Source organism: Orbicella franksi, chromosome 4 (genome assembly GCF_964199315.1).
Source record: "Orbicella franksi chromosome 4, jaOrbFran1.1, whole genome shotgun sequence".
Taxonomy (NCBI): Eukaryota; Metazoa; Cnidaria; class Anthozoa; order Scleractinia; family Merulinidae; genus Orbicella; species Orbicella franksi.
The window spans coordinates 18,981,599-19,006,487 of NC_138148.1; the positions used below are offsets into that span (position 1 = coordinate 18,981,599).

General features: G+C 41.3%; 1 protein-coding gene across 2 annotated transcripts in view; it reads left to right on the forward strand.

The window, feature by feature from the left end:
* Positions 1-24,889, forward strand: part of LOC145484696 (uncharacterized) — a 46,632-nt gene that overhangs the window by 17,449 nt on the left and 4,294 nt on the right. The window contains exons 18-43 of one of the 2 annotated variants that reach the window (XM_081463304.1): positions 19-318; positions 1,010-1,315; positions 1,982-2,141; positions 3,030-3,217; positions 4,397-4,708; positions 5,387-5,692; positions 6,210-6,387; positions 7,016-7,234; positions 7,896-8,149; positions 9,060-9,098; positions 9,588-9,724; positions 11,300-11,635; positions 12,394-12,494; positions 14,238-14,330; positions 15,686-16,221; positions 16,585-16,803; positions 17,016-17,348; positions 18,532-18,789; positions 19,348-19,547; positions 20,430-20,775; positions 21,341-21,463; positions 22,196-22,318; positions 22,626-22,748; positions 23,376-23,498; positions 23,730-23,855; positions 24,543-24,661. In XM_081463304.1, coding sequence (XP_081319430.1) covers positions 19-318; positions 1,010-1,315; positions 1,982-2,141; positions 3,030-3,217; positions 4,397-4,708; positions 5,387-5,692; positions 6,210-6,387; positions 7,016-7,234; positions 7,896-8,149; positions 9,060-9,098; positions 9,588-9,724; positions 11,300-11,635; positions 12,394-12,494; positions 14,238-14,330; positions 15,686-16,221; positions 16,585-16,803; positions 17,016-17,348; positions 18,532-18,789; positions 19,348-19,547; positions 20,430-20,775; positions 21,341-21,463; positions 22,196-22,318; positions 22,626-22,748; positions 23,376-23,498; positions 23,730-23,855; positions 24,543-24,661 — 5,558 coding nt within the window. Of the gene's footprint in view, positions 1-18; positions 319-1,009; positions 1,316-1,981; positions 2,142-3,029; positions 3,218-4,396; positions 4,709-5,386; positions 5,693-6,209; positions 6,388-7,015; positions 7,235-7,888; positions 8,150-9,059; positions 9,099-9,587; positions 9,725-11,299; positions 11,636-12,393; positions 12,495-14,237; positions 14,331-15,685; positions 16,222-16,584; positions 16,804-17,015; positions 17,349-18,531; positions 18,790-19,347; positions 19,548-20,429; positions 20,776-21,340; positions 21,464-22,195; positions 22,319-22,625; positions 22,749-23,375; positions 23,499-23,729; positions 23,856-24,542; positions 24,662-24,889 lie in introns of both variants that reach the window. The other variant, XM_081463303.1, reaches the window with a different exon arrangement.

Genomic DNA, 24,889 nt, shown 5'->3' on the forward strand with positions numbered 1-24,889 from the left:
CTATTTCTGTACACCTAGGTGAGGAGATAGGTTCGTGGAGTGTAGCTCAGATGACAGTTACCAACGTGTCAATCACTCTGTCATGGCCCAGTCCACCAGCCAGCTTTCTTGGAGATTCTGCTGTAGAGAAATACCTTGTTATCTACGGATGGCCAAACAGAAAACTATTTGGAACACAGTGGTTACCTGCAGAACAGCAGAATACGACAATCGATTGGTTGGATCCTCTCACAAATTATACCATCAAAGTGACTGCCATATTAGAAGATGAAACGCGTGGTAGCATAAGTTGGCAAGAGTTTCGAACAACAGAAGGGGGTAAGATAGCATTGTTTTGTACTGTTCCTTTGTAAAGACATGAATGATCATCACAGTTATGTGGGCAACTTAAGCAGCTGTTAAAATTAAAACACAGGCGTGAACATTCCGAGCCTGATTTTTTTTTTTCCTTCAGGCTTTGATCTCACAGCTGCCTGAGTTAGGTACATGACACAAGTAACTACGATGATTACGTATTCATTCCTTGACGTCTTTCTCGGCAAGTCAGACATGTTGTCTTTGATATATTTCTTTGCGTACTGATGTTTTGTACTTGAAAGTTACAACTGGATGAAAATCATACTGATGATGCACCCAAGGATGCATGGTTCGGTGATTCATCACTCCATTGCTGGTCTTGTTTTCCGTTAATGTATACCCACCTGCTCCACCTAGGGAAAGTTCAAAACGCCCTCTTTATAGGCTTAGTTTATACCTCAAGTTGGCAGGAGAAATATGGAACTAACAAAATGAAAATCTCTGCAATTAATTGCAAGGTTCATGTCAATTTTGAGGATTGTCTTTGTAATCCGCCTACACTCAAGCTTCGTTGTACAGTAACTTTTTTCAGCCATTTTTACTTTTACTTTTTCAATGCATAGAAACTAATGCTGAACACCATGTTCAGGTACTCGGTAGTGTCTTTCAGGAGAAATCATCCCGTGGCTAAATTTTTTCTTCATTTTTTTAGTTCCATCTCAGAACCCGTACATTTACTGGTATAGTGTGGTCGATTACAGTACAATTTGGGTAAAGTGGCACAGAGTCGAAGATCGTTACATACGTGGTACTCTGCTTGGATATCGGGTTCATATCTTAGAGGCCGAATATCACCATGGATCGCAACCGTACAAAAGAGAAATAACCATCAGTGACCCTGATCAATTTGATTTCAACATCACCGGCCTTCCACCAGCAACCAGATTCCGAATATGGGTGGCTGCATTTACATCCGTTGGAGAGGGAACCCAGAGACATGAACAATGGATTAAAACAAGTAAGGTTGTCAGCACTCCCTCTGCACACATGTCAATGATAACCCAGAATCGTGATAAAGGACGTAATGTATTGGTGAATTGTTTTGAATATGGTTAAAAGTTAAATGAAGAATGAAGAAGAGAAGAGAAAAAAGCAAAAGAAAAAGGCGGGAAATAGATTCGCCTGGGTTGAGGTTAGTCCATGGTGGTGTCTATCAAACAGCCTTTGGACTAGGGCCTGCCTCTTTTCAATTACATGAGAAATCGAGAAAGTATTTCAAGACTGCATGGCCAAAAAGAGCGCACGTTATGTAGTATATATGATCAAAATTTTATAAAATGATAATGTGAACTTAGTCTGCATACCAGTCAAGTGGCTCATCAGACCGGAAGGCATGAAAGCATGAAGCGACTAGGAGTATTTCTACTCGCCCCTGCATGCATGCTAGTCCATCGTGGGGCTGCCCCCAGCATTAAGTTCGCCGGTACCCATTTATACTCCTGGGTGGAGAGAGGCACTGTAAGAGTAAAGTGTCTTGCCCAAGAACATAAGGCAATGTCCTCGGTCAGGGCTGGAACCCGGACCGCTCGATCTGGAGTCGAGCGCACTAATCATGAGTCAACCGATCCTAATCAAATGTGAACTTAGCTTGCACTAATTTAACACACGTGCTTTCTTCTTTCAGAATGCGGATCGCCATTATACGACAGTGAGGGATCTATTTCGAGCCTTGGATATCCAGATCGGCTGGAATATGGTGACTGTGAATGGGACATTCACCCCAAAAATAAAAGCGTCTTACTATTTTTTGAACGTTTGGAGATTCCGCACTCTCACGAATGCAAGTAAGCCGTTATTATCTAAATACCGTAAAAATCCCATTATAAACCGTAAGCTTCTATTTGTCCACAAGGCAATTCAATGGTGCACTTACTTTTAGGAGGATAGCAGGCCTTTTCTCACAGGCTGGTGGTGGGGGGACGGCCGTATTATAAGCAGGAATTTTATGTTTCTGAAATGCTAAGTTTGGTATGTATCCTCTGAAAAAAACATGGCTTATTAAGTTCACACAAGAGAATGTGTTATGGAAGTAAAGTCGAACCTCCACTGGCACTAACGGTCACCTCCCTACAACGGCCACCTCTCCACAACGGTAGCGGCTACTAAAACGCGTCCCAAACCACCAAAATAACCCCTCCTCAACGGCCAGCTAATCAACGACTGACGGATGATGTTTACCAAACCCCACGTTGTGTAAAAGGTCACGAAACTTGATCCATACCGCGCGTCGTTGGTCTCTGTTTCTGTTTGGTTACTGTTTTTTTCATAATGTTGTACCCCCCCCCCCCTCCCCCGTAAAAAGCAGGTGTCATATTACACCCCTGCCTTCCCATATATGTTTTCTATAACGGCCACTTTCATCTATCTCCAAGGTGCCGTTGTAGAGAGGTTTGACTGTAATTCTCTAAACACGAAAGTCTAACATTGGGCAAGTGACCACCTTGGGTCCCTAAACACACACCAACTTTGAAAAAAAAAATGCGAAGCAAGCAGAGGGATTGTTATCGTGAGTAATTTTGTCTTTCTTTAAGGGCTAAATCGATATGTGAATTCACGGGCTTATTCCTGGGAGTTTTGCGTCTGACATTTGGGAGCTAATTTCGGAGGGGAGGGGGTGGGGAAACTTCTGTTTGGAATTTATTGACTTTTATTTTAATTGAACCTTGTTTCAGGGAATTCTACGTCGCTGTAGGGGATGATAGCGGTGTGCCACCCAAACTCCTCTGCGGTCAGATGAGCCAGTTTTTTGTTCTCGTGCAAGCGCACAAGGTGCTCCTTTTATCACACGCTGAAAGAGACATTCATGGAGGAGAGGGATTTCTAGTGTTCTATTCAGCATTAAACCAGTCCGTCTGGGAAGGTGAGAAATAACTAACATTTCGATAAAGATAAGTTTATGAAGATAACCAATGTAGCCTGTGGCGTATTTTCCTCACGTCATTTGTTGCATCGTACAGTGAAACCTGTATTAAGCGGACCCTATATTAAGCAGACACTCTCTATTAAGTGGACACCAGCTTGAGTTCCAAATCTTTCCCCACATTTACTGTCAAATAAACCTGCATTCAGCGGACACCTCTGTTAAGCGGACGCGGACACCAATATTAAGTCATTTTGTTGCACAAAACCGGCAATAAGCGGACACTTCAAGGGCTTTTTACTTCTAAACGCTCAGCTCAGACACCTTTAACATTGTTCAGCGATGGTGTTTTAAAGCGAAGTAGATTATTCCAGATTGATCCATTGACCGTCTGGACATTGTGCTATGAGCAGTCTTTGATCTTACACTGTGTTATACTGTGTTACGAAAGGGTTAATAATTAACTATTATTGCTGAACCTGTCTAGAACGGACACCCTGTATTAAGCGGACACTAGTGAGTGTCCCAAGGGTGTCCGCTTAATACAGGTTTCACTCTATTATGTCGTCTCGTACATTGTATACAAGACTAAGCTAGTTCAAAGGGCTGGTAAGTAAAAGCAACCAAACAGATTGCTCAGTTGCAGTCGAGTCTCTCCCGAATGACATTGCCCAGTTGTTTTGTAGTCTTATGCCTTTCAAGTCAGCCTGACACGTTAGAGGTTATCTTTCATTTTCCTAGTTGTTTTTTTCCCCTTTTCGTTTTTTGAACACACCCCACGTGGATAACCACTAAGTTGACTTTCAAACAGAATTACATACATACATATACACATACATAAACTTTATTAATGTGTCTCACCGTCTAGCCGATGGTGAAAAAAAAACCTTTTCCTAACTGGGGACACTTAATATAATTAATAACCTAATAACCTAACTATTTTCTAATGAACTATCAGAAAAGCCTAACACTATAATTAACAATATAATATAGTTAAGAACCAACAAACTATACGTTACACGTTTTGAAGTTTGTTTCTAGTCCGAGCTCGTTTGATTTTAGACTATTTTGTGCTGTAAACTATTTGCCTAGAACGATGTTTTCACCCGAGGGTGGCTTTTTGGAAATTCAAGCGAAGAAATCAAGTCGCATTTTGTTTTTCTCTTTTTCTACTTGTAGCTGAGCCCCTTGCAAACTGGATGATAAACACTTCGAACGTTGGTATGGCTACCGTAGACGCCGCATGGCCTCATTATTCCTCGGGTCTAAACGAAGAGCTGTTCTTGTATGCGGTGGTGTGCACACCAACTCTTCGTGAAGCTGGACCCACTATACTAACCGTGGAACCTGGTGTGAATAGCTCAAAGGTAGAGCGGCTGCGCCCTTACACGGAATATACAGCACAAGTCATTGCTTTGGTCAAAATTTACCCAGGAGGAGAGATCAGTTTTAAAGGAAGCGCGGAAGCATATTTTAAGACTGACGAGGGAGGTAAGTGAAAGAACTTCCTGTGTATCGGAAGTATGCATTGTATCGAGAAGGATTCTTGCCCTTCCATACCACTAAATTCATTTTACAGAAGAGCTGTACAGGGCCAATGAAATAAGCAAACAGATGTTATAAATTGAACACAAATTTGTTAAAAATCCAAACTGGCGGGAGACTGACCAGTTGGCTATTTACAAAGCGTGGAGGAGTTGAATCTGGGACCACCAAGCAAAAATCCATCTAGTAGCATGGAGGAGGATTTGAACTTGGTACCTCCGGATTACAAATCCAGGGCCCCAACGACCCAGGCAATTTGCAAGCCCTGACAGCAACCCAACGACCAGGCAATTTGCGTATCTTCTAATCCTGATACATCTACATCATTGTGACTGTGCGAAAATTGTATTTATTTCAAATCTCATTTAGTATGTTTTTATTTGTTATATGTTTATTTTTGTCAAACCATTGAGGGACACAAGTTTATAATATCCTTGAAAAAACTTTTTCTCCCTACTCTCCTTTCTTTCTTTTTCTTTCATTCCTTCCTTCCTTTCTTCTTTCCTGCGAAAAAAAAGAAAGAAAAAAGAAAAAAAAACTGTATCCGACAGTAAAAGCCTGATATCTCTATCCTAAGCGTATTGTAATTAAGCATATTTTTTTCCTGTCCTTGTATTGTTTCAGTTCCGAGTAAGCCTCCGGGAGACATTAAAACAACTACAGACGTCGGCATCATCCGCGTTACATGGCGTCATGTGCCAAGTGACGGTGTCAATGGAGTGTTATTTGGATACATGGTTTTTTACAGATTGTCCGACGATCGTGGAGATGAAGACAATGGTGCACAGTATTCTGAAGTAACTGTCGGACCCACTGACTTACAAGCAAGCATAGAGGGTCTGATCAACAGTGAAACTTACGAAATAAGAGTTGCAGGTTTCACAAAAGCTGGAGTGGGAGTCGTCAGTGAGGCTGTCTATGCTCGACCAGGTGACTCACAGTTCCGGCTCTCCTTGCTATAATACTATTACGATCTTACCTTTGTTTCATTATTTAAATGCGATCTGAATTAATACTTTTAGTTCAAGAGCATCAAAAAGCTTCCTATGGCCTATAAATCAGTACTTCATCTGTCAACGAATCAACTGTTATGGGAATTTTTCTGCCATTAGATTTGAAATCATTCTATCTACAAAAACAAAACGAAACGAAACGAAGACAAAACCAAAAAAACACAACAAAAACATGACCTCCCCTGTCTTTATTCAGATTCGGCAAGCTTTAACGAGTTCAGGTCGCCAACCTCATCACTGAAGGACACTTGATAAAATATCAGAATTCAGAATTTTTAAATTCAGTAAATCTATACCAACGTTTTAATTTATCCCCCCCCCCCCCCCCCCCAGGCGACTTTGCTGTTGTGCTTGTTTTAGTGCTGGTTGTACGACAATCATTTGAAATATGTTCTAACGTAATATACGGTGGATGTCACATTTTAACTCCTCAGGTTGTGAGAACAGCGTTCATGAAAAGATGCTGGTGTTATCTAGTCCTGGATTTCCAAACGAGTATCCAAATGACATTGAATGCTATTGGGTTTTCGAGCTGGACTTGCCACAGTTTGATGTTATCGTTGCCATCGATACCTTTCATATGGAGACATCTGATGGCGGACCGAACTGCACGTAAGTCTGCATGAGCGTATGGATTTGTGCTTGCATTAGTCTGTCCTCAGTCGTTTCTTTCTTCTTTGTTCAATCCCCCGCGGTTTCGTTTTGTTAACGCCTTCGAGGATCTGAGAGACTATAGAGCTAGCATGCAGGCCAGTGTTGTAGGGAGTGAAATTACTTGAGGAAACTTGGCAGTGCAAAATACATGGATAAATTAACCGTACATGTTATTAGTCGGAAGAGCCTCTTGATACCAAAGGAAGCCGAGATACTGGGTTATAAATGGAATTTGTCTGGTTTTACGTCTTTTAGCATTGCCTTGCTGAGGGCAAGTCAGAAAAAAAAAATGTGTTTCCCCCCAAAAAATTGCCTGAAGAGGTGAGGCTTCCCTGCCATTTTGCCTCTTCGTTTCTCAAAAATTAATTTAAACAAGTAATACTGAAAATTGGTTGGTGAACTGAATTTATATTCCGCATTGCAAATTAATTACATTGACACAAACGAAATTCTTTGACGTTAAACCCACTTCTCCTTTTTTTTCTTTTTTCTATTTTTCTTTTTTGTCTTGAGAAAAAGGTTAAAAGTAGTTGGTGTGAACACTGCACCAATATAATTCCTCTTCTCATAACTATTTTATTTACAGAAACTGGGTGGCAGATTTCATGGGACTATTTAATATCGACCCATTGTACGTCGCAGCTGGTCCATTCTGCGGATTTCACCCGAATCCTTTCGCCTTGGTTGGTCGGGGATCCAGGAACCACAAGTCTGTGTTGTATATGCGTACAAACAACGGGTTTACATTTAAAGGCTTTAATGCAACCTACTTTGCTGTTACAGCTGACACTTCAAAGATTAGTAAGTCAAGCAAATGATTTCCACTTGCTTTTAATTTTTGGCAATGTTTTTTTCTTAAAATTTAAGCAAAGACTTATCGAAGTAAGAAAGTAAGTATGTACAAAGGAAAGGACACGACTTCACCTTTCAAGACAGTTCCTTTGTAAACACTGTTTACCGTTGGATTCGTGTTTATCCCCTCCCCTGGTGAAAAAAAGAACAAAAAAGAAAAACCTTCAAAGGATGTCAAAACTGTTTGTAATGTAACTGGAATTACTTGAAGCAATGTTATCATATAGCTAGAGTTGTTCTTATAGCCTCTTACTAACCGAGCGCGTGGGCTGTATGGGAAGAATATTAGGCCGAAGTCGTGGCAGTGCAAAATCGACCGGGGGCCAATATTACCAAGTGCGGCTCAAGCAAGCTGGATTAATAGGTCGTTTGTTATATGGCACAAAACAATAAAAGTACACGGCCGTTTCCATGGGAACCGTTCGTATGGCAAAATCCCGCCCAAGAAAGAACCAATCGGAACGCTATTTTTTGCCTCAAGACTATTTTGCCGTGTAAAACACTAAATATCTTGCTATTGTCGTGCCATTCTAAGTAGTAGGTTTTGTTTTGTTTGTTTTTTTGTTTTTCGGCAAGATTACTCAATCAGAGTGAATTCATCTTTCAGATGTTAGTCTTGATGATATTCAGAATCATGAGGTCCAAATCACGTGGCAAGTACCTAATGACGCGGAGGAGATTCAAGAGTTTTTTGTACTTTACAAGCCCGTCGCTGAAAAAGAAATCTGGAATTTTAAGAAAACCAAAATGCAAGAGGCTACACTGCTTCCACTTCAGCCAGGAACGGAATACATACTTAGGATAGTGGGCTATAGTGCTAGTCAACAGGTCTATGCAAGTGGAGTGGTTCCTTTTTTCACTTTAGCAGGTGAGCAAATTGAAACGTTTTTAAACAGTTTCTTTTCTAAAACAGTTTCTCATTTCCCAGTGGCCGTGACTGGGGACAAATTTTTTTTGCCTTTGTAAACCTAAAAACTAAACAGCAGCAGCCACAGTAGCGGTAAGGGCAGTAGTAGTAGCGGTAGTACTGGTAGAAATAGTAACGGTATTAACAGCAGTAGAAGTGCTAGCAGCAGCAGCAGCCCCAGTAGTAACCAGTATGTAGCACTATCGGTCTGGTCACGTGTCTCCGCTAGTCCTGGTTACAATAGTGTTTCAAGTCACTCTGGTGGCTGGTAACAGCATTTGCTGCCAGTTACCGTAGTGGTAATGGTTTTGGTGTTGGTATTGGTAGCTGCAGTGGCGTTTGCAAGGGCCGCTGCAGTACCAGAAACAGTGGCAGTGACGGTGATGGTGGTAGTGGTAGTTGCAGTGTGAGTGCTGGTGCTGGTGCCGGTGCTAGTGCTGGGGGTAACAGTAGTGATATTGGTAAGGGGTGGTACTGGTGACAGTGCTGCTGGTAACGGTAATGATATTGGTTAGGGGTGGTGCCAGTGCCAGTGCCGGTGCCGATGGCAGTGCCAGAGCCAGTGACCGTGGTAAAGGTAGTGATATTGGTGAGGGGTGGTGCTGGTGACAGTGCTGCTGGTAACGGTAATGATATTGGTTAGGGGTGGTGCCAGTGCCAGTGTCGGTGCCGATGGCAGTGCCAGAGCCAGTGACTGTGGTAAAGGTAGTGATATTGGTAAGGGGTGGTGCTAGTGCCGGTGCCAGTGCTGGTGCCACTGCTGGTGCTAGTGCCACTGCTGGTGCCGGTTATAATAAAAGTGGAAAAAAAAAAAACAAATGCTAGCACTAATTTTTGATCGCAACTTTTGTTTTACTGTTTGTCTTTGCAGAACCAGGGACGACTCCTCAAGGCTTTACACCAACTACAGGTTACCTGTCTTTTAATGCAGTCTGTATAACTAAAATAGTTTTCCTCTTATCTCAATATCACTCTCTCCTCCTTCCCCTCCTAGCTCCTCCTTTTATACCTGTCCCTCATTCTCTTCGACATCAACAACAAGCTATATTTCCCGTTGGTTTAACAAAAACCTCATCATCTTCCTCGGTGTGTTTATTATCCTCGACTTCTATCTTCCTCCTTCTTCCTGCTTTTCTTGCTTCCCCTCTTCTTCCTTCCCTTCTCGCTCCTAATCCTCCGTCTACTCCTCCTTTTATTCCTCCTCTTCCTTCTTCTTCTCCCTCCCCCTCTTCCTCTCCCCCTGTCTCCTTTTCATCGTTGTGCTATTTTTCTTTTTCTTGCTCGTCAACATCATCGTCATCGTCACTATGTTTCTCCTCCTTTCCCATTATCTTCTCCTCCTTCTACATACCCAGCGTACTTTCTAACCACTAAAACAACCTTCTCAATCCAATTTCAGAGCCCATTCCTAGGATGTACCCGTATGGAAGTGAACAAGGGGACTTTGTCATTACATTCAAATCGAAGTGTCATAGAGTTGTCATATCAAATTATGGTGGAATACCAGTCTATAGCAAAAGACACAGGAAACTAAATGTATGTGACAAAATAAGAGCTGTATACATATTGCGTTATATGGCGCAGTGGCCTCATGGTAAGTGCGCTCGACTCCGGAGCGAACGGTCCGGGTTCGAGCCCTGGCCGGGGACATTGTGTTGTGTTCTTGGACAAGACACTTTACTCCACGACTAGCAAAAAACTTCCCTGAGACGATGATAAATAAATGAATCGACGAGAAGCAAACAAAGTAACCAAGCTTTTATTATGCCAAGCGGAGCCCCATACACATATAGGAAAGAAAAGGAAACCCATAAGTTGATTTTCTCATGGTTATCATGGCTAGCGGTATTGCTCGTGGGCGCGTACGCACGACGACGACGACGACGACGACGACGGCGGAGTTGCCCAACATGGCGGCCATACCCCAAATAATAGGTTGACAGAGACATGCAGCCTTGGTTTACCGTGTACTTCCTTGATATTGGACATCCATGTTATGATCAATTGACACCTGTCAAAACAGCGTATCCGCTGACCAGTATCACGTGACCATATCGCGGGCTCAAGTTTATAGCTCCACGAGGTCACGTGTTTTTTAAGTTGACCGCTGACTAAGTGCTGGTTATCGATTGGATCGAGGGCTCATATTGGGTTAGCTTGTTGGAAACAGGGCTGGATTGTTCAGAAGCCGGTTTACGCTAACCCAGGATTAAAAGTTAATCGAATTATAACTTTTTCTTCTATACAAATGGTTCTTGCTGTTTTGTTCTGTGTATATGGTGATTATTAAAACTCTAAACAGAAGGCCAAACACTATACGGAAACCTCACCGCAAAGTTACAAAACTCAAATCAAAATTCTACCTTTTTCTGGGTTAGCTTAATCGGGCTTTGAACAACCCGGCCCAGGAGCTACGCTTTTAGGCTGGCCTAAATCTATATATTATATTGTAAGCTAGCCAGGGTTTTTCTCGGTAAAGCCCTATTCAGGTGGTTGGCTTAATCTGCCTGTTTTAATTGTAATATATAGATTCAGCCAAGCTTAAAAGCGGAGCTCCTGATTGCTATAAATAACCACAAAGGAAAAAGAGGATTTTTTTCTTAGATTAGAAATTAAAAAAATGATCAATTGTGAGCATGAAATTGTTCAGCGTGTGGTTTTACTATTTTTTACAGTTTTTTCTGAAATTTTGCCTTTGCACGTACTCCTTCCTTCTCCCCAGAGTAATAACCTGACTTGAGTCTGCGATCTAATCGAAAAAAAAAACAGTGCCTGGTCAGCGGTCAATTACAAAAACACTCGAGCTCGATGAGCTCTTAACCTTAGCCCGCGATATGGTCACGCGGTACTGGTCCGCAGATACCTTGTTTTGACAGCTGTCAATTTTTCATAACTTGGATGTCCAATATCAAAGAGGTACTTATGGTAATGGTGCTACTCTCTTATTTTTCAAGGTATAGGGCATGGCATACGGACTTATACGGAGAGTCACGTGACAACCACATTTTTTTAGATCGATGGGTTACCAAATTTTCTAAGGTATGGGGCTCCGCTCGTGCGCCTTCGGCCGCTATCGTAGAATTAATAATGGTATGTTCATTATCCCATCAGATATGCCCCCCTGGTACGATCCAGTTTGAGAGAGACGGTATCAACCAAGGACCATACCGCTTCGGTGAGAGGCCGTGGCTCAGATACACACCGATGCTCGCTCCCTACTGGGCACCCACCGACCTTGGTTCGTTCATTGATGGACCATCCAAAGTGTTTTATCATGTATACCAGGGGCCAGATTCCTATGCAATATTGCAGAAGGCAACAGATGACGTCTTGAACGTTTTCTCCTCTGACCTACCACAGGGAAAAACGTTCTTTGCATCGTGGGTTCTTGTTGTTACTTGGCAGGATATTCGTCACCAGCTACAAAATGATATCACCAGGAATCTGGTGAGATTTGATTTTCAGTATACATGGACATAGATATACAGAATAACCTTTGTAAAACGTAAAACTTTCCCTGGCTTAAAATATCTTAAAACGCAAGCTTCCCACTACCTGAACTGCAGAGATTGAAAAGATGGAAGAGGTACATTTTACTCGTTGAAGACTGTTGTTTAGGCAGTCGGAAATGTTTTAGTTTAATTTACAATGTTTTAATCCTGGGAATGTTTAAAATGTTACTGTGCTCCATCGCTGAAGCCCCTCGATATTTTTAAGATACCATAGGGTATTGTTTGAATGAATGAAGTTGGTAACGTTACCCAGAGTTATGAGAATATTGAGTGGAAAACGCACCACCATGTAATACGAACGTGCACATTACAGGCTCATGATGAATCCTTTGTTGTTGTAAATCCTAGAAGATTTTGATGCCTCGAGAGTTTTTTCTGAGCGACAAACGATCGATTCACGGCAGTAGAAGCTGGTCAATCTTTGCAAATGGTCTCAACTTCACGCTTTTGTGATATTTGGCTAGACAGGTCGTTAAGTGTAGCCAGTGAATTATGCCAAAATAGTCGCATGGCTTGCAATCTGGATGCGAGTGGGAATGGGGCTTATTGAAAAAAATAAAAAAATAAAAAAAAAATAATAATAATAATTGCATCTTTGGAGCCCTTCTTTTCATTTTTTATGAATGCGAGTAGTTTCTCACTCGATTTCGTGGATACACAGAAAAATAATGTCTTGGGATTGTCTCTTTTCAGCGCAACACATTTCAAGCAGTTGTTGTCACTGACGCAATATTCTCGTTCGTCATCTATAACTACCCTCATGGAGGAATCCAATATTCTGCCCCAACTGCTACGTAAGTAATCACCCTTTGTCGACAAAACACTGTCGTACCGTTTTTGTGCCTCCTGTTGCTTTTATTTTTGTTGTTAATGTTCTGTTCTTCCTGCTGTACGTGTTGTTGTTGTTGCCGCTGTTGTTATTGCTGCTTCTGTTATTGTTGTTATAATTACTCTTGTTGTTTTCCCCGTTGTAGTTGATGTTGTTATTCTCATTGTTGTTGTTCCTTTTGTTTTTAAATGTTAAATGTTGAATGTTTAGAGTGCTCGTTCAGATAAACATAATAGGCTTAAAAATCCTAACTGATGGTCAGAACGGAACTTGAACCGGCGACCCTCGGATTTCAAGTCCGGCGCCCTAACAACTCGGCCACGCAGCCTCTCCTTGTTTTTGTTGCAGTTGTAGTAATTCTTGTTGTCCTCTTAGTTGTTGTTCCTGTTGTTGTTCTTGTCCATGCTTTTGTTTTTGTTTTTGTTTTGTTTTTGTTTTTGTTGTTCCTGTTGTTGTTGTTGTTGTAGTTTTTCGTTGTTCATGTTATTTCAGCCAATTTTTGTCACTCCACATTTTATTTTAATATTTCTTGTCTAGTGATATACCAGTAAATTACCTGGTGATTTATTGTAGTGCACCACCATAGCTAAACGTATATTTACATTAAATCAGTATTAGGAGTAACGTAATTCGACGTTTCGATGCCTTAGGCTAATGCCTGGTTCATATGTGGCATTTCTGCCGTGTCGAATTCAATTCAATGAATTAAATTGGACAGAAATTCGACGCCTGAATCGGCTGCCGCATTTCTGCCGTGCGTTTGACTGGTCGTGTCGCATTATCCGACAGAAATGAGACACCGATTCAAACGTCGAATTTCTGCCGTTTCGAATCTAATATATACATTATGTTAATGTATTGAGCGTATGTAAATTCGGTCCCACCAAAGAAAAAGAGGAAACTTGGCCATTCTCGACCCAATGCAACCTGAACATATCGCAACACATACTGCTGCATTGTCAGCCTTCTCCCTCTAGTTCCATTAGCGGATAGTTTTTCGCGAAATGAAAGTCCTTCGTCGGCTCAGTACCTTCGTCCGCCATATTGAATACACTACATCTAAAACATTTCCCGCTGACGACTTACCCGACAGTATTAATTCTGAATTAAGTGCGACACAAGTGCGACGTCTGAATCGACAGTCTCATTTCTGCCGCTCTTAATTGAATTGAGTTCGACACGGCAGAAATGCGACGTATGAACCAGGCCTCACATCGTTATCAAGAATAAAAATCGTTGAATGTCAAAGTTGTTAAAAGAATAATTATCACGCGGACGGGAATGCCACCTAATGATATTCATAACTCAACTCCTTTAACAACTTTGACTTTCAACGATTTTTATACTTGATAATGATGTTAGATACATTGAAATGTCGAATTATGTTACTCCTGATATTTCTTGTTAAATGCTTTAACAAGCAACTGACCATTCGATAAATCAGTATTGTGTTATATTGTCGCTGTTGTTGTTGTTGTTGTTGTTGTTGTTGTTGTTGCTGCTGTTGCTGTTGCTGTTGTTATTGTTTCTTTTATTGTTGCTGTTCGCGCTGCTGCTGCTGCTGCCTGGTATTGCTGTCTGTTGTTATTGCTGTTATTGCATTTTTGGAACGGGTGTCACCAACATTTCACAATGCATATCTTTACTAGCACTTCACTCCTTTAAAAAGTCAACTGACATGACTTTTTTGATATTCGATTTATCGCAGTCAGTACTATAAATACTTTGCGAACTACCAACGTAACCCTGTTGTTGGTGTGAACGCCGGAGAGAGAACTGGCTATTACAAAAATCATCAAAGGTAAGAAGCATCTTTTTTCTCTGCAAATTCATGCATGCTCTCCCAGTTGAGTATGAAATTATTCTAAGATGCAAGTAGTACTTGTCTTCAGAATATCAGAATTGCACAATGTTGTCATCTAACTACACGTAACAGAGTGAATGTGTTTTTTCTTTATTGTTTTCAAAATTAAAAGCTTAAAAAAGACCTCTCGCCTCGGTGGTGGGTTGGTAGGGGGAGTGTAAAGACTTCGCTCTCGGAACCTTTGCCTCCGTATCATTATTTTCCTGTAACATAAATAATAGTTACATAGCTGGAGTTATTTAAATCCCACCTCGATTTATGGTCACGTGGCAATGGTTAAATGTCCGGCGACAGTTAAAAATTGTCGCTGGCCTTTTGACCTCCCTGCCCTCTAACCAGAGGCTACTTAAACTGGACATCTTTTTCTACAAAGCCTCCTTAAATGCGCGATAAAGACTTCTGAGAGCAGAATTCCAACGTTCAAAATATCGCATTGTGAGACGTTTTCAATGAGCAAAGTTATGTCGTAGTTCTCATGCTGTCGCTGTGAATGATATTTAACAAAGTCGCTACCCTCGTCTGAGTCCATCGCTGGGATTCCACATATCCCAAGCGTTACTTAACTTATATTCTTATATCTCCCAACTCAAATACGTTTTCCAACTGGAGGAGAACGTGTCACGTGTCGTGGGTCAAGACTCACTGACTCCCTAGGGCGAACAAAACTCACTAACTCCCTAGGGAAACAACAACTTGAACTTTCGACTCGCACACGATCAGGTCGTGCTCCTTGTAACCGCGGCAAATTTGTGAGCCAGCGGGCGTCAAGCAAACGATTTCTTCGCAGTTTTTTTCTATTTTTGAGTTGGGAGGTATAACAAAACACTTAATGACTGGTCCCGCGGGAAACAGTGAGTTTAGTTTCCCCTCGACCGCAACGTTACCCTCGGCTTCGCCTCTGGCAACATTGAGGGTCTCGGGGAAACAAAATTCACTGTTTCCCTTAAGGCCAGTCATTAAGTGCTTATTGAAAAACCCTTCTCAATGTTAGTTTGTTCTTGCGACTTGAACTACTTGTACGTGTGCTCCAGTAATCCTTTATCTTGGTTGTATTCTGGGAATCTGGGAATTATATTCCTTATCTATACTTAACTCCAGAATGGTAAAAACCACTTAATAACTGGGCCCTTGAGAAACACTTAGTTTTGTTTTCCCTCGAATTTCGATGAGATTCACGGGAAACTGACTGTTTCCCGTCCCTCGGGACCAGTAATTTAGTGTAAAGTCACTTCAGTGTATCCAAGCTACTTTAATTATACTACATCCTTTGATGCCCTTATTTTGCCTCACAGGTCGGGGACTACTGGAATTGAAGCCATCGATAATCTTGTTGGAAATGCAAATATCCCAGGAAGGTGGGTCTACCGACTCGAAGATTCTAATGGCGAAGAAGATGGCGATTTGAAGTGCGAACAATGGTTTAGAAATGACACAGAGACGGAACCGAGCTCCTTTTCTGATCCACCAGATCCTTGTCCCTGTACAGGAGTTCAGGCGTTCTTTGATGAGAGGTATGAATGGGTTGAGCCGGACGAACCATTCGCCTACTGTTTCTACACCCGTTTCGCATCGCGCGATGGCCGTGGTCGAAAGTGTTGTTACTATACCAGTCAGGAGAGGTTTGCAGCCCTTATCATTGGTTTCCCTGGTGGAGGCACCCTCGATCGCTACCATAAGCTGACACCGTCACTGCAAACAAAGCACCTTGAAAGTGACGTGCGGCCTTTCCAATATTGCTGTAAAGAGGCACAAAATCCCATTTGGTGCCAGAGATACTTTGAGAGGAGGCCATCGGAGGGCTGTGAGGAATACGAGCCGCCTGAGTGGAGTAAGTTCTGTCTGTTATGGTAACCTCTTGTTTTTTTTTTTTTGTTTGTTTGTTTGTTTGTTTTTTTTTTTGTCTTCTCGACCAACCTGGTTGTCAGGCGCCTCTTGGGGGATGGATAGAGAGGAACATAAAAGAGGAGGAAAAGGAATAGCTGAAGGGCAGGATAAGTTTCCTTCTCTTTTCCTTTCCTTTAACTCTACTTTTACATTTGTCCTTCTCTACGTATGATAGACTGAAACTCCCGCTATCCTGAACTGCCCGCGAAACAAAAACACAATAAAGTGGTGATGATACGACCCTGCCGTAGTGCGTTAGTTCTCTAGGTGTTGGGATTTAGTCATTCTCTGGCTGGGTGTATTGCAGGTTGGTTGTGGGGCGATCCTCACATTGTTACCCTGGACACCGGAAACTACACATTCAATGGTCTCGGCGAGTTCACCATGGTAGACATTAAAGACGGGATGTTCCAATTACAAGCTCGAACAAAACTTGCCAAAGGCGAAGGAACAGCTACCGTGTTTGTTGCAGCAGTGGCGAAAGAGGAAGATACAAGCACTGTTCAAGTCAATCTGAGAGACGAAGGTCATTAAATAATTTATGCAAAATGTTATTCCAAAGAAAGATGTCAGACTTCTTATTTTTCTTAAATTTTAGGACGAATTTTGTTTTCAAAGATAAGTATTTTTTGTCATTTCGTCAAGACATGTCGCGCTATTGATTATTCTACCAGTTTTAGATTTCTCTTTGTTTTGCTTGCTTCCTCAACTCATTCAGTATTTTCGTTTTTACTGCAGGAGGACTTGAGGTTCTAGTAGACAGTGAAGTGTTCCAAAACTACAGCAGATTGACAAATGTCAGTGTCATGCTCAGTGGTTCTGTGGCAGTGTCACGTCCGGAAAACAACTCCTTCCTCGTCACATTTCCGTCTGGAATATCTGTGACAGTCACCGAGATACAGGGATCCCTGTCAATAGTGTTTGCCGCACCCACAAAATTCAAGACTTACACCAAAGGTCTTTTAGGGACATGGAACGGTGACACGCTGGACGACTATCTGAGACCTGATGGGACTACTCTACCATCCAATGCCACGGGCAGGGAAATACATTTTGACTTTGGATTGAAGTGTAAGTTTACACTCAGCTTGTTACAACTACAGTCGACCCTCCGGTTGCGACCACCTCTCGTAAGCGACCACCAGCCAGTTCTCCAAAATACCAAACGTTTCCAAGTCAAATCACTATGTTTAGAAACTCTTGTAAGCGAGCACCTCTGGTAAGCGACCACGACAACTTTTAGAGCTAAAAATTTGAAATTTTCTTTTGTTTTAACTTCCCGTAAGCGACCACTTGACAGATAATAGAGCGGATACTGGATAGTACAAGAGACGGAAATTTCTCAATGGGAAGTACCGGATTTTTTTCTGAAAATCGACTTTCTACATGAATAAAACATTTAAAACATGAATGGCTCTCTGCAGTTACCTTAAGCTAATGAGGCAAAATTTGGATCCAATATGGTCTAAGCTCTCGCAAGCTGCCACCTCACGGTAGCGACCACCTAGGCTTGACATTTTGGGTGGTCGCTTACGGGAGGTTCGACTGTAGTTAGTTTGACGTTCTGTAAGATTGATTCTGAGGCTGTTAAGCTTAAATCTCACAATCTTAGCATATAAAAGCTATTTGACACATATATTTTGTGCTGTAGGACTTTACGATCGTTAGGTCTCTAAGACCTGTTCCCAACTTTCCATCGTAACAGCAACGAGAACAACAGTGACAACAACAAAACTCGCGTCAACAATGACGACAACGACAACAACGACAATAACAACAACAAATTATCAATGTAGTACACATTTGAACTAAACAAAATATAATAGTATCTAAACTGAAAACAAAACTTGTTTTACAAGAATCAGTATCATTAGAAACAATCATGTGAACATCAAAAACTGTATGTAACTATTCAAGCTGCCTAAAAGTTAACGCAGTGAAGCTATCTTTAGCAGAAAGCGTGTAGGCGAACGTTGGGGAAATGATTAATAAAGGAATAGAAAAGACAGATATCAAGAAGTTAGAAGGCAAACTCGATAAACTCGGTAAAAAGAAAAAGAAAGTTGATGTTAAGATGCAAATGGTCAGGCCTGCTCTTTTTTTTTTTCTTTTCTCCCGCTATGAGTCTATAGTTGTGTTCTTGTAGGATACTCCACCTTGACGCCCTTTGCGCCTCTAGGAGCCTAAAGGATTAAGTCTGTTAGGATACTCTACCTGACAAGATTACATGATGGATATTTTAAAATGTCTCTAGGGCAAGTGATGTCAAACACAAGCTTATTCACGTACAACCCTGGAGAAAACACCACCACTTTTGCCAATGCATCATTTGTTCCCATCTTCTTGGATGAACCCATCCCATTTGCAAACGACGCATTAAGACAGGAAGCAGAAGAAATTTGTCAAGGGGATGCGAACTGCCTGTTTGACATAGCTTCCACAGGTGATACGGCAGTGGGGGCGAGTACCAAACAAACGTCTGTACAACTGGAAAGTGAATCGCAAGAATTACGTAAGTGTGCAGAGGAAGTAAATAATACATCGACGTTTTAAGGAAAGTCACGAAAAATGAAACTTGTTAGCGACTCGCTTTGAAGCCGTGGTAAAGATAATTTCCTCCAAGAGACCTTTCATACGCTAAATGCAATTTAATTCCTCATCATCATATCTTGACACACTGATAAGTAAAGAAACGTATAAAATAACAACAATTTTTGATAGGGCGAGGAAGCCTCCAAAAAAACCACCAGGCCCCAGTTGTTCGTTAATAAAGTGTAAATGTTAAGCTCTGTGTGCGCAGCATAACCATCTCAGCACTTCATCATTAGAAATGTAATTATCTTTTTTTTCATAAAACGAGGAAAGCTTCCGTTGAACTAGTGATAGATACTGACAGAGAATCCAAGCATTATGTGCCTTCCTTAAAAGCTAATAATCTTCTTGCTTTTCGCCTTTTCGCCTTGTTTTTGCTATTTAGCTCGATGATCTGCCAAAACTTTCTTCATCATTTATATTTTCCGTTATTCAGTATATGCCATATTTATTTCTATATTTATTTCTTGGCCTCCAGAAAATTTCCCACCGAAGATTTTGGTTGGGCCAAGCGAAGTTAACGTGACCATTAACACTACGGCAACCATTATTGTCGTGGCGGAAGATCCGAACAACGATTCATTGACCTTTACTGTTACTGGAACTCTTCCAACGGGGTACTCAAGGTCATCTAACGATTCTTCAATAACTATTTCCTGGAGTGTAACGACCACCAAGGTAATGTCTTAACTTCCTAGAATGCGATGTGCATGCGTGAAGTTCTTACATTTGGAAGTAGCGGAGAATTTGGCCTGTCATATAATTTGCATTTTCCGTTGACTGACATTAACAGTGAGAATGAAACATTTTTCTCAAGTTCTAGGAATTTACAGAAGTTTTTTTTTTTTTTTTCGTGCACTCTTAGTAGCGAGATAAGTTGATTTGCAATTGCCATTCACTTGTCTGATGCCCCGTCCACATTACGCTGGAGAAATTTGAAAACAGCGTTTTCACTCTGAAAACGCATCAAGTGTTTACTGACCACACTACGTCGAAGAAACTCAACGATCACCGGCCATAAAAGATATGTGTTGGAGGAAAACTCGAGCGTACAGGGAAATCAAATGATTATAGTGATGCCATCGTTTTTTGTTTTGTTTTTGTTTTGTTTTTGTTTTTTTTTTCCTATTTTTTTGGCTAAAACTCAAAACTTGTGTTTTCAAATTCCTCCGGTTTAAAGAGCGTTTTCGAAAAGCTCTGTTTTCGTGACGGATTAGTCTGGACGGTAAGGCTAACCGTAGAAAAGCCGCGTTTTCAGCTTTCTCCGGCGTAGTGTGGACGTAGCCTGGATATCATATTGAGAATTTTGTAAAAAGTTTTACAAAAATTTAACGCGAAATAATTATTGAGATAAAACATGTCCAACGGTTCATTTATCGCTTTGTGATTGCTGAATGAAGAAAAAAAGAAACGAAAAATCTTCCCGGTTTTGTGTCTTTCTGACTGCCCTCACTGTTCCACGTATGGGAAATGTTGAGAGAGAAATAAATTAAATTATTTATCCGGAATAACAATGTAGGTAAGCAACAGCTTATAATTTTTTTCTTTGTTCTGCCGCAGATTGACATAGAGTTCATAATAACTGATGGATCCGTCAATACAGTACTGCGTCCGGTTATCAACGTCTGCGCATGTCAGAACCAAGGAATTTGCACTTCCGTCGAGGAAGACAATGGTGATAGCGATGATGACAGCAATGACGAAAGATTCAATATCCTCTCTTGTGTCTGTCAGAATGGCTATACTGGAGATCTCTGTGAAACAGATCTTGACGCGTGTGAGGAGAATTTCGAGCCGTGTTACCCAGGCGTGACTTGTAACGACTTGCCGCCACCCGCCAACGAGACGGGATTTCAGTGTGATCCCTGTCCAAGTGGTTATTCTGGGGATGGAATACAATGCCTAGGTACAGATATCACTGATATCACACACAATGTTATATTATCCTTAAAACAAGGTCCGAGGCTGTGCATCTGTAAATCTTCAAATTTTGGAGGGGTGGGAAAGGAAAGATGTGTTAACGATCTTGCAATCGAGCCAGACAGGAAAGGACAGAGAGAATACGGATATATGGAGGCTTTTTCATCTCAAATAGGATTTAAATTGTCACCAATATGGCCTTAGATAGGATATCATTTGGCACTTTCGTGCGGTTTGTCAAAGATTTTTTTTTATCATTGTTATTATCGATCTCATGATAACTGCAATTTGGATAACATCGAGAATTTCAAGCACTCCTGAAATTGCTAACATGGGCACCCCTTAGGTAGGGCTGGAATAAAATAGGATATATAATTTTGTGTCAAATCGGAAGAAAAGGGCAGAAAAATACAAGGAACAAGCAATTATGTCGTAGATATCTTTTCCCTCAAACCATCAATGAAACAAAGGAGTTTTCGATTATTTTTGTCATTGTTTTTGACTAATTGCTAGTTCACACACGAGTTCACACAAAATGTATTTACCTTTAGACGATGACGAGTGCGCTTTGAACACCGACGGATGTGATCATAATTGCATCAACACTCCTGGATCCTTCGTGTGCACCTGCAATTCCGGATTCTTCCTTGATTTGGACCAAAAGACGTGTCAAGGTAAGGCGCTTTAGCTACCAGTGGGGAAATACTGTTACATCACGTGTCATACATCCACAGTTTATTGTTAGGAAATAGTTTTGGCCGAGTGGCTAGGGCTGCGGTATTGAGATCCGGAGGTCGCGGCTTCAAGTCCGTTCTGCACGTTATGTGGATGTGTTTCCCGGGATTGAAGTTGAACACTCAAAAGTCACCTTGGAACGTGAAAGCTACGTGGCATTTTCCTCTACCTCGAGGCAGTTGTTTCGAAATTTGGAGCTTTTCTGTTTTCTCCATTATGTTTGCATTCTCCTTCATGCTTTGCAAGAGCTTTTCTTACTCCATCAGCTAATGATCAAAAACCATTCAAAAGTAGTGACGTCATACCAGTGGTACAAGGTCTATGGCCCCTAAGACCCCTAAGACGGTCAGGCCTACCGTCTAAACGATGACTGATCTCACCATAATCATGTGATTTCCCTACCCTCGGTTTTTTCAAACACAAATCCAAAATGACCGGTGATTGTCGCGTTTTTAAATTCCTCCGGCTTCGTGTGGACGGAAAACGTTTGATGCAATTTGAGAGTGAAACCTCCGTTTTCAAATTCCTCCGGCGTAGTGTGGATGGGTCCTCAGATAGCCCTGTATACGCGTTTGAGAATGAAAAGGTGAATATACAGTGCGGTGCACGTGGTTCTCGTAATATTGACCGTTTTTTTTTTTTTTTTTTTGTTATTACTATTTTATATTTAGATGTGGATGAGTGCTCCCCTGTCGGTGATTGTATGCACATTTGTGAGAATACAGTTGGTAGTTATACATGCAAGTGTAATTCAGACTTTAAAGTGGACGACACAGACCCCAAGAAATGCGTCCGTAAGTACATTTTAGCTAATTGAAGTGATCCATTGTGAAACTGTGTCGATACGCCGATCTGATTGATTCTTTTATCGAGAGGCCTCGTAAGCCTACGTTGCGCGGGGAAAATTATATTTTTGTATCAATTTTTCAGTATTGTTATTTTGCTGAAGAATAACTTCAGCTGCAGTTTTTTGACTGCAACCCTTTTGAGTTCTCTTCTTTTATATGAGAGGCAGACAATTTGGCTGTAGCTCTGCTACTTTTACCTTGCAGAAACAGTACTTTTTAACAAGGCTGTCTGCTACTTTTATTTATTACTCAGCCGAGAATCCTTGTCAGCAAGATCAACATGGATGTGATCACATTTGTTATCAGTCTGATGGGGAAGACAAGTGTTCGTGTAGGGTAGGATATGAGCTGAATGGTGATGGAAAGACATGCTCAGGTATTTATAAACAATTTCATAGGAAATTTGTACCGAGTGACCGACCGACCGATCAACCAGCTAGTTAGCTGCTTGCTTGCCGCTTGACTTTTAAGGATTTTTGAGTGTAGAATTGATTTGATAAGCCTGTTCGAGGTCCGTACTATAAATTACCGACCGCTTGCTTCGCGCCTGGGCCATAAATCGAAGGGGAAAGAACGAGGATCCGTAGCTTACAGTACGGACCGAAAAGACGAGGTTAGTAGGATAGAATCATACTATAATTTCTGACGCACGTCGAAAGCAAAACGAGTCAATTTGAAATCATTGTTATGTGTTAGTACGTTTCAATACACAATTTAAAGTAAAAGAAAGTTAAACTTTCACTTGCTATAGAAGTTAATAACACTTGGCGATAAATCACGAAACATTTTGTCAACACAATCAGCTTTAAATTTTAGCGGGCCGTACAGTAGAAAACGGCCTGCTAAATTGACCAATCACAACGCGCGTAGTATCTGAGAGTTCTATAGTATTAACATTTTATGCTGGTTTTCTGTTATTGGTACCCGCTTTGTGATAAGACCGAAGCGGTCGTTTGGGTTGCTCAGTTGTTAATCGCTGTGAATTTGTTCCCTTTATTAATAGACATAGATGAATGCACCACTAACCAACACCGTTGCGATCAGAGTTGTAGTGATACCGTGGGAAGTTACACGTGCTCATGCGTGAATGGTTTTACGCTGGACGCTGACGGCTTCACTTGCAACGGTAATTTCAACCTACGTAAATAAAGGCTTTACCAGGGTGCGCTTACAACTGAGGCTTATAGGACCTGCAGAGATTTTTTCTGTCTCGTAAATGTTGTGTTTAGAGTATTTCACTTCCAGCATAATGATAGTCAAAATTAAAAGGAAAAACACGTACATGTTCTTGTAACATTCATTAAAATGGTACTTAGGGTGGAAATTTATTCTAGTTCTCTACTTGTTAAAACCTCAGATGTTGACGAGTGTCTGGCGTGGACGTTCGACTGCGAGGATGAGTCCCAGATGTGTGAGAACACCTATGGTTCTTACAAGTGTGTGTGCGCTGAAGGGTTGTACTGGATTGACGGCAAGTGTAAAGGTGAGATATCTATCTCATTGAGACGCATTGTAAACCACTGTGCTCGGACGAAACCCTATTTATCACACAAAAGGTGGTACCCTGTACCGGCAACATTCTTACCCCCTCTACTAGAAGTAAAAATTGAGAACAACATTCAAACCTGTCTGCGTTATTCATAGCGAAGTCAAAACGTCATGAAAACATTTTTTTTCTTTTTTGCGTCGCATCTCTCCAGCGTGATATGGGTAAAATCCTAAAATACTCCCTGCCACTAAAATAGGTTGGCTCCCTCGAGTGTTGTGATTAAATCAGGAATGGAGACTCAAAAACCAGTCAGCGGGAACAAATTAATTAGACAAAAACTACGCATGATTTTAAGAAGATCTGAATTTAAATTGACATTTCATATGACCGGTTACAAAAATTTGTTACAATTAAAATTAAAACTTAAAGAGAGGTAAAGGTAACGACTTGACTATAATTTACCTAATGCGAAGACTTCTGGGTGGATTACTTAGCGTATGGTACATATCAACATTTAGCAATGTGTTTCACGGTTAGCTAACGCTGTGCACAATCTCAGTTTTGAATAAATATTTGACAACGACTGTGTTGAACTCTATAAAAAGAGATTTAGACCGCCTGTGTTACTTACCTGTCATGGTCTTTAATCACATCTCGGAAAACCTTTCTTTTCCTTCGCAGGACTTGAGAAAGGTGAAGAACCTCCGCCGCCTCCTACCGCCCCACCACCTCGCACACCATCGGAAGAGGAGAGAAGCCAGTCCGTGAACTTGGACGTCCAGGGACTCAACATCTCAGAGGTTAGAAATTTAAACTTTCTTTTGATCCGGACGCTTTAAAGAAAATATCTACAGTCGCGTTTGTTTAAGAAACCAGTTAGTTATATGTCTATTCCACGGCCTTTGTTTGCAAAGCGTTGTATAACCAACCAGGAGACTAGTTCGTTACTGACTACGAAAAAAGACATTATTTGAGGTTTTCGATAATTACAAACGGCGCTTGGTAGTTGGTAGGTTAGGCAAAGCGGC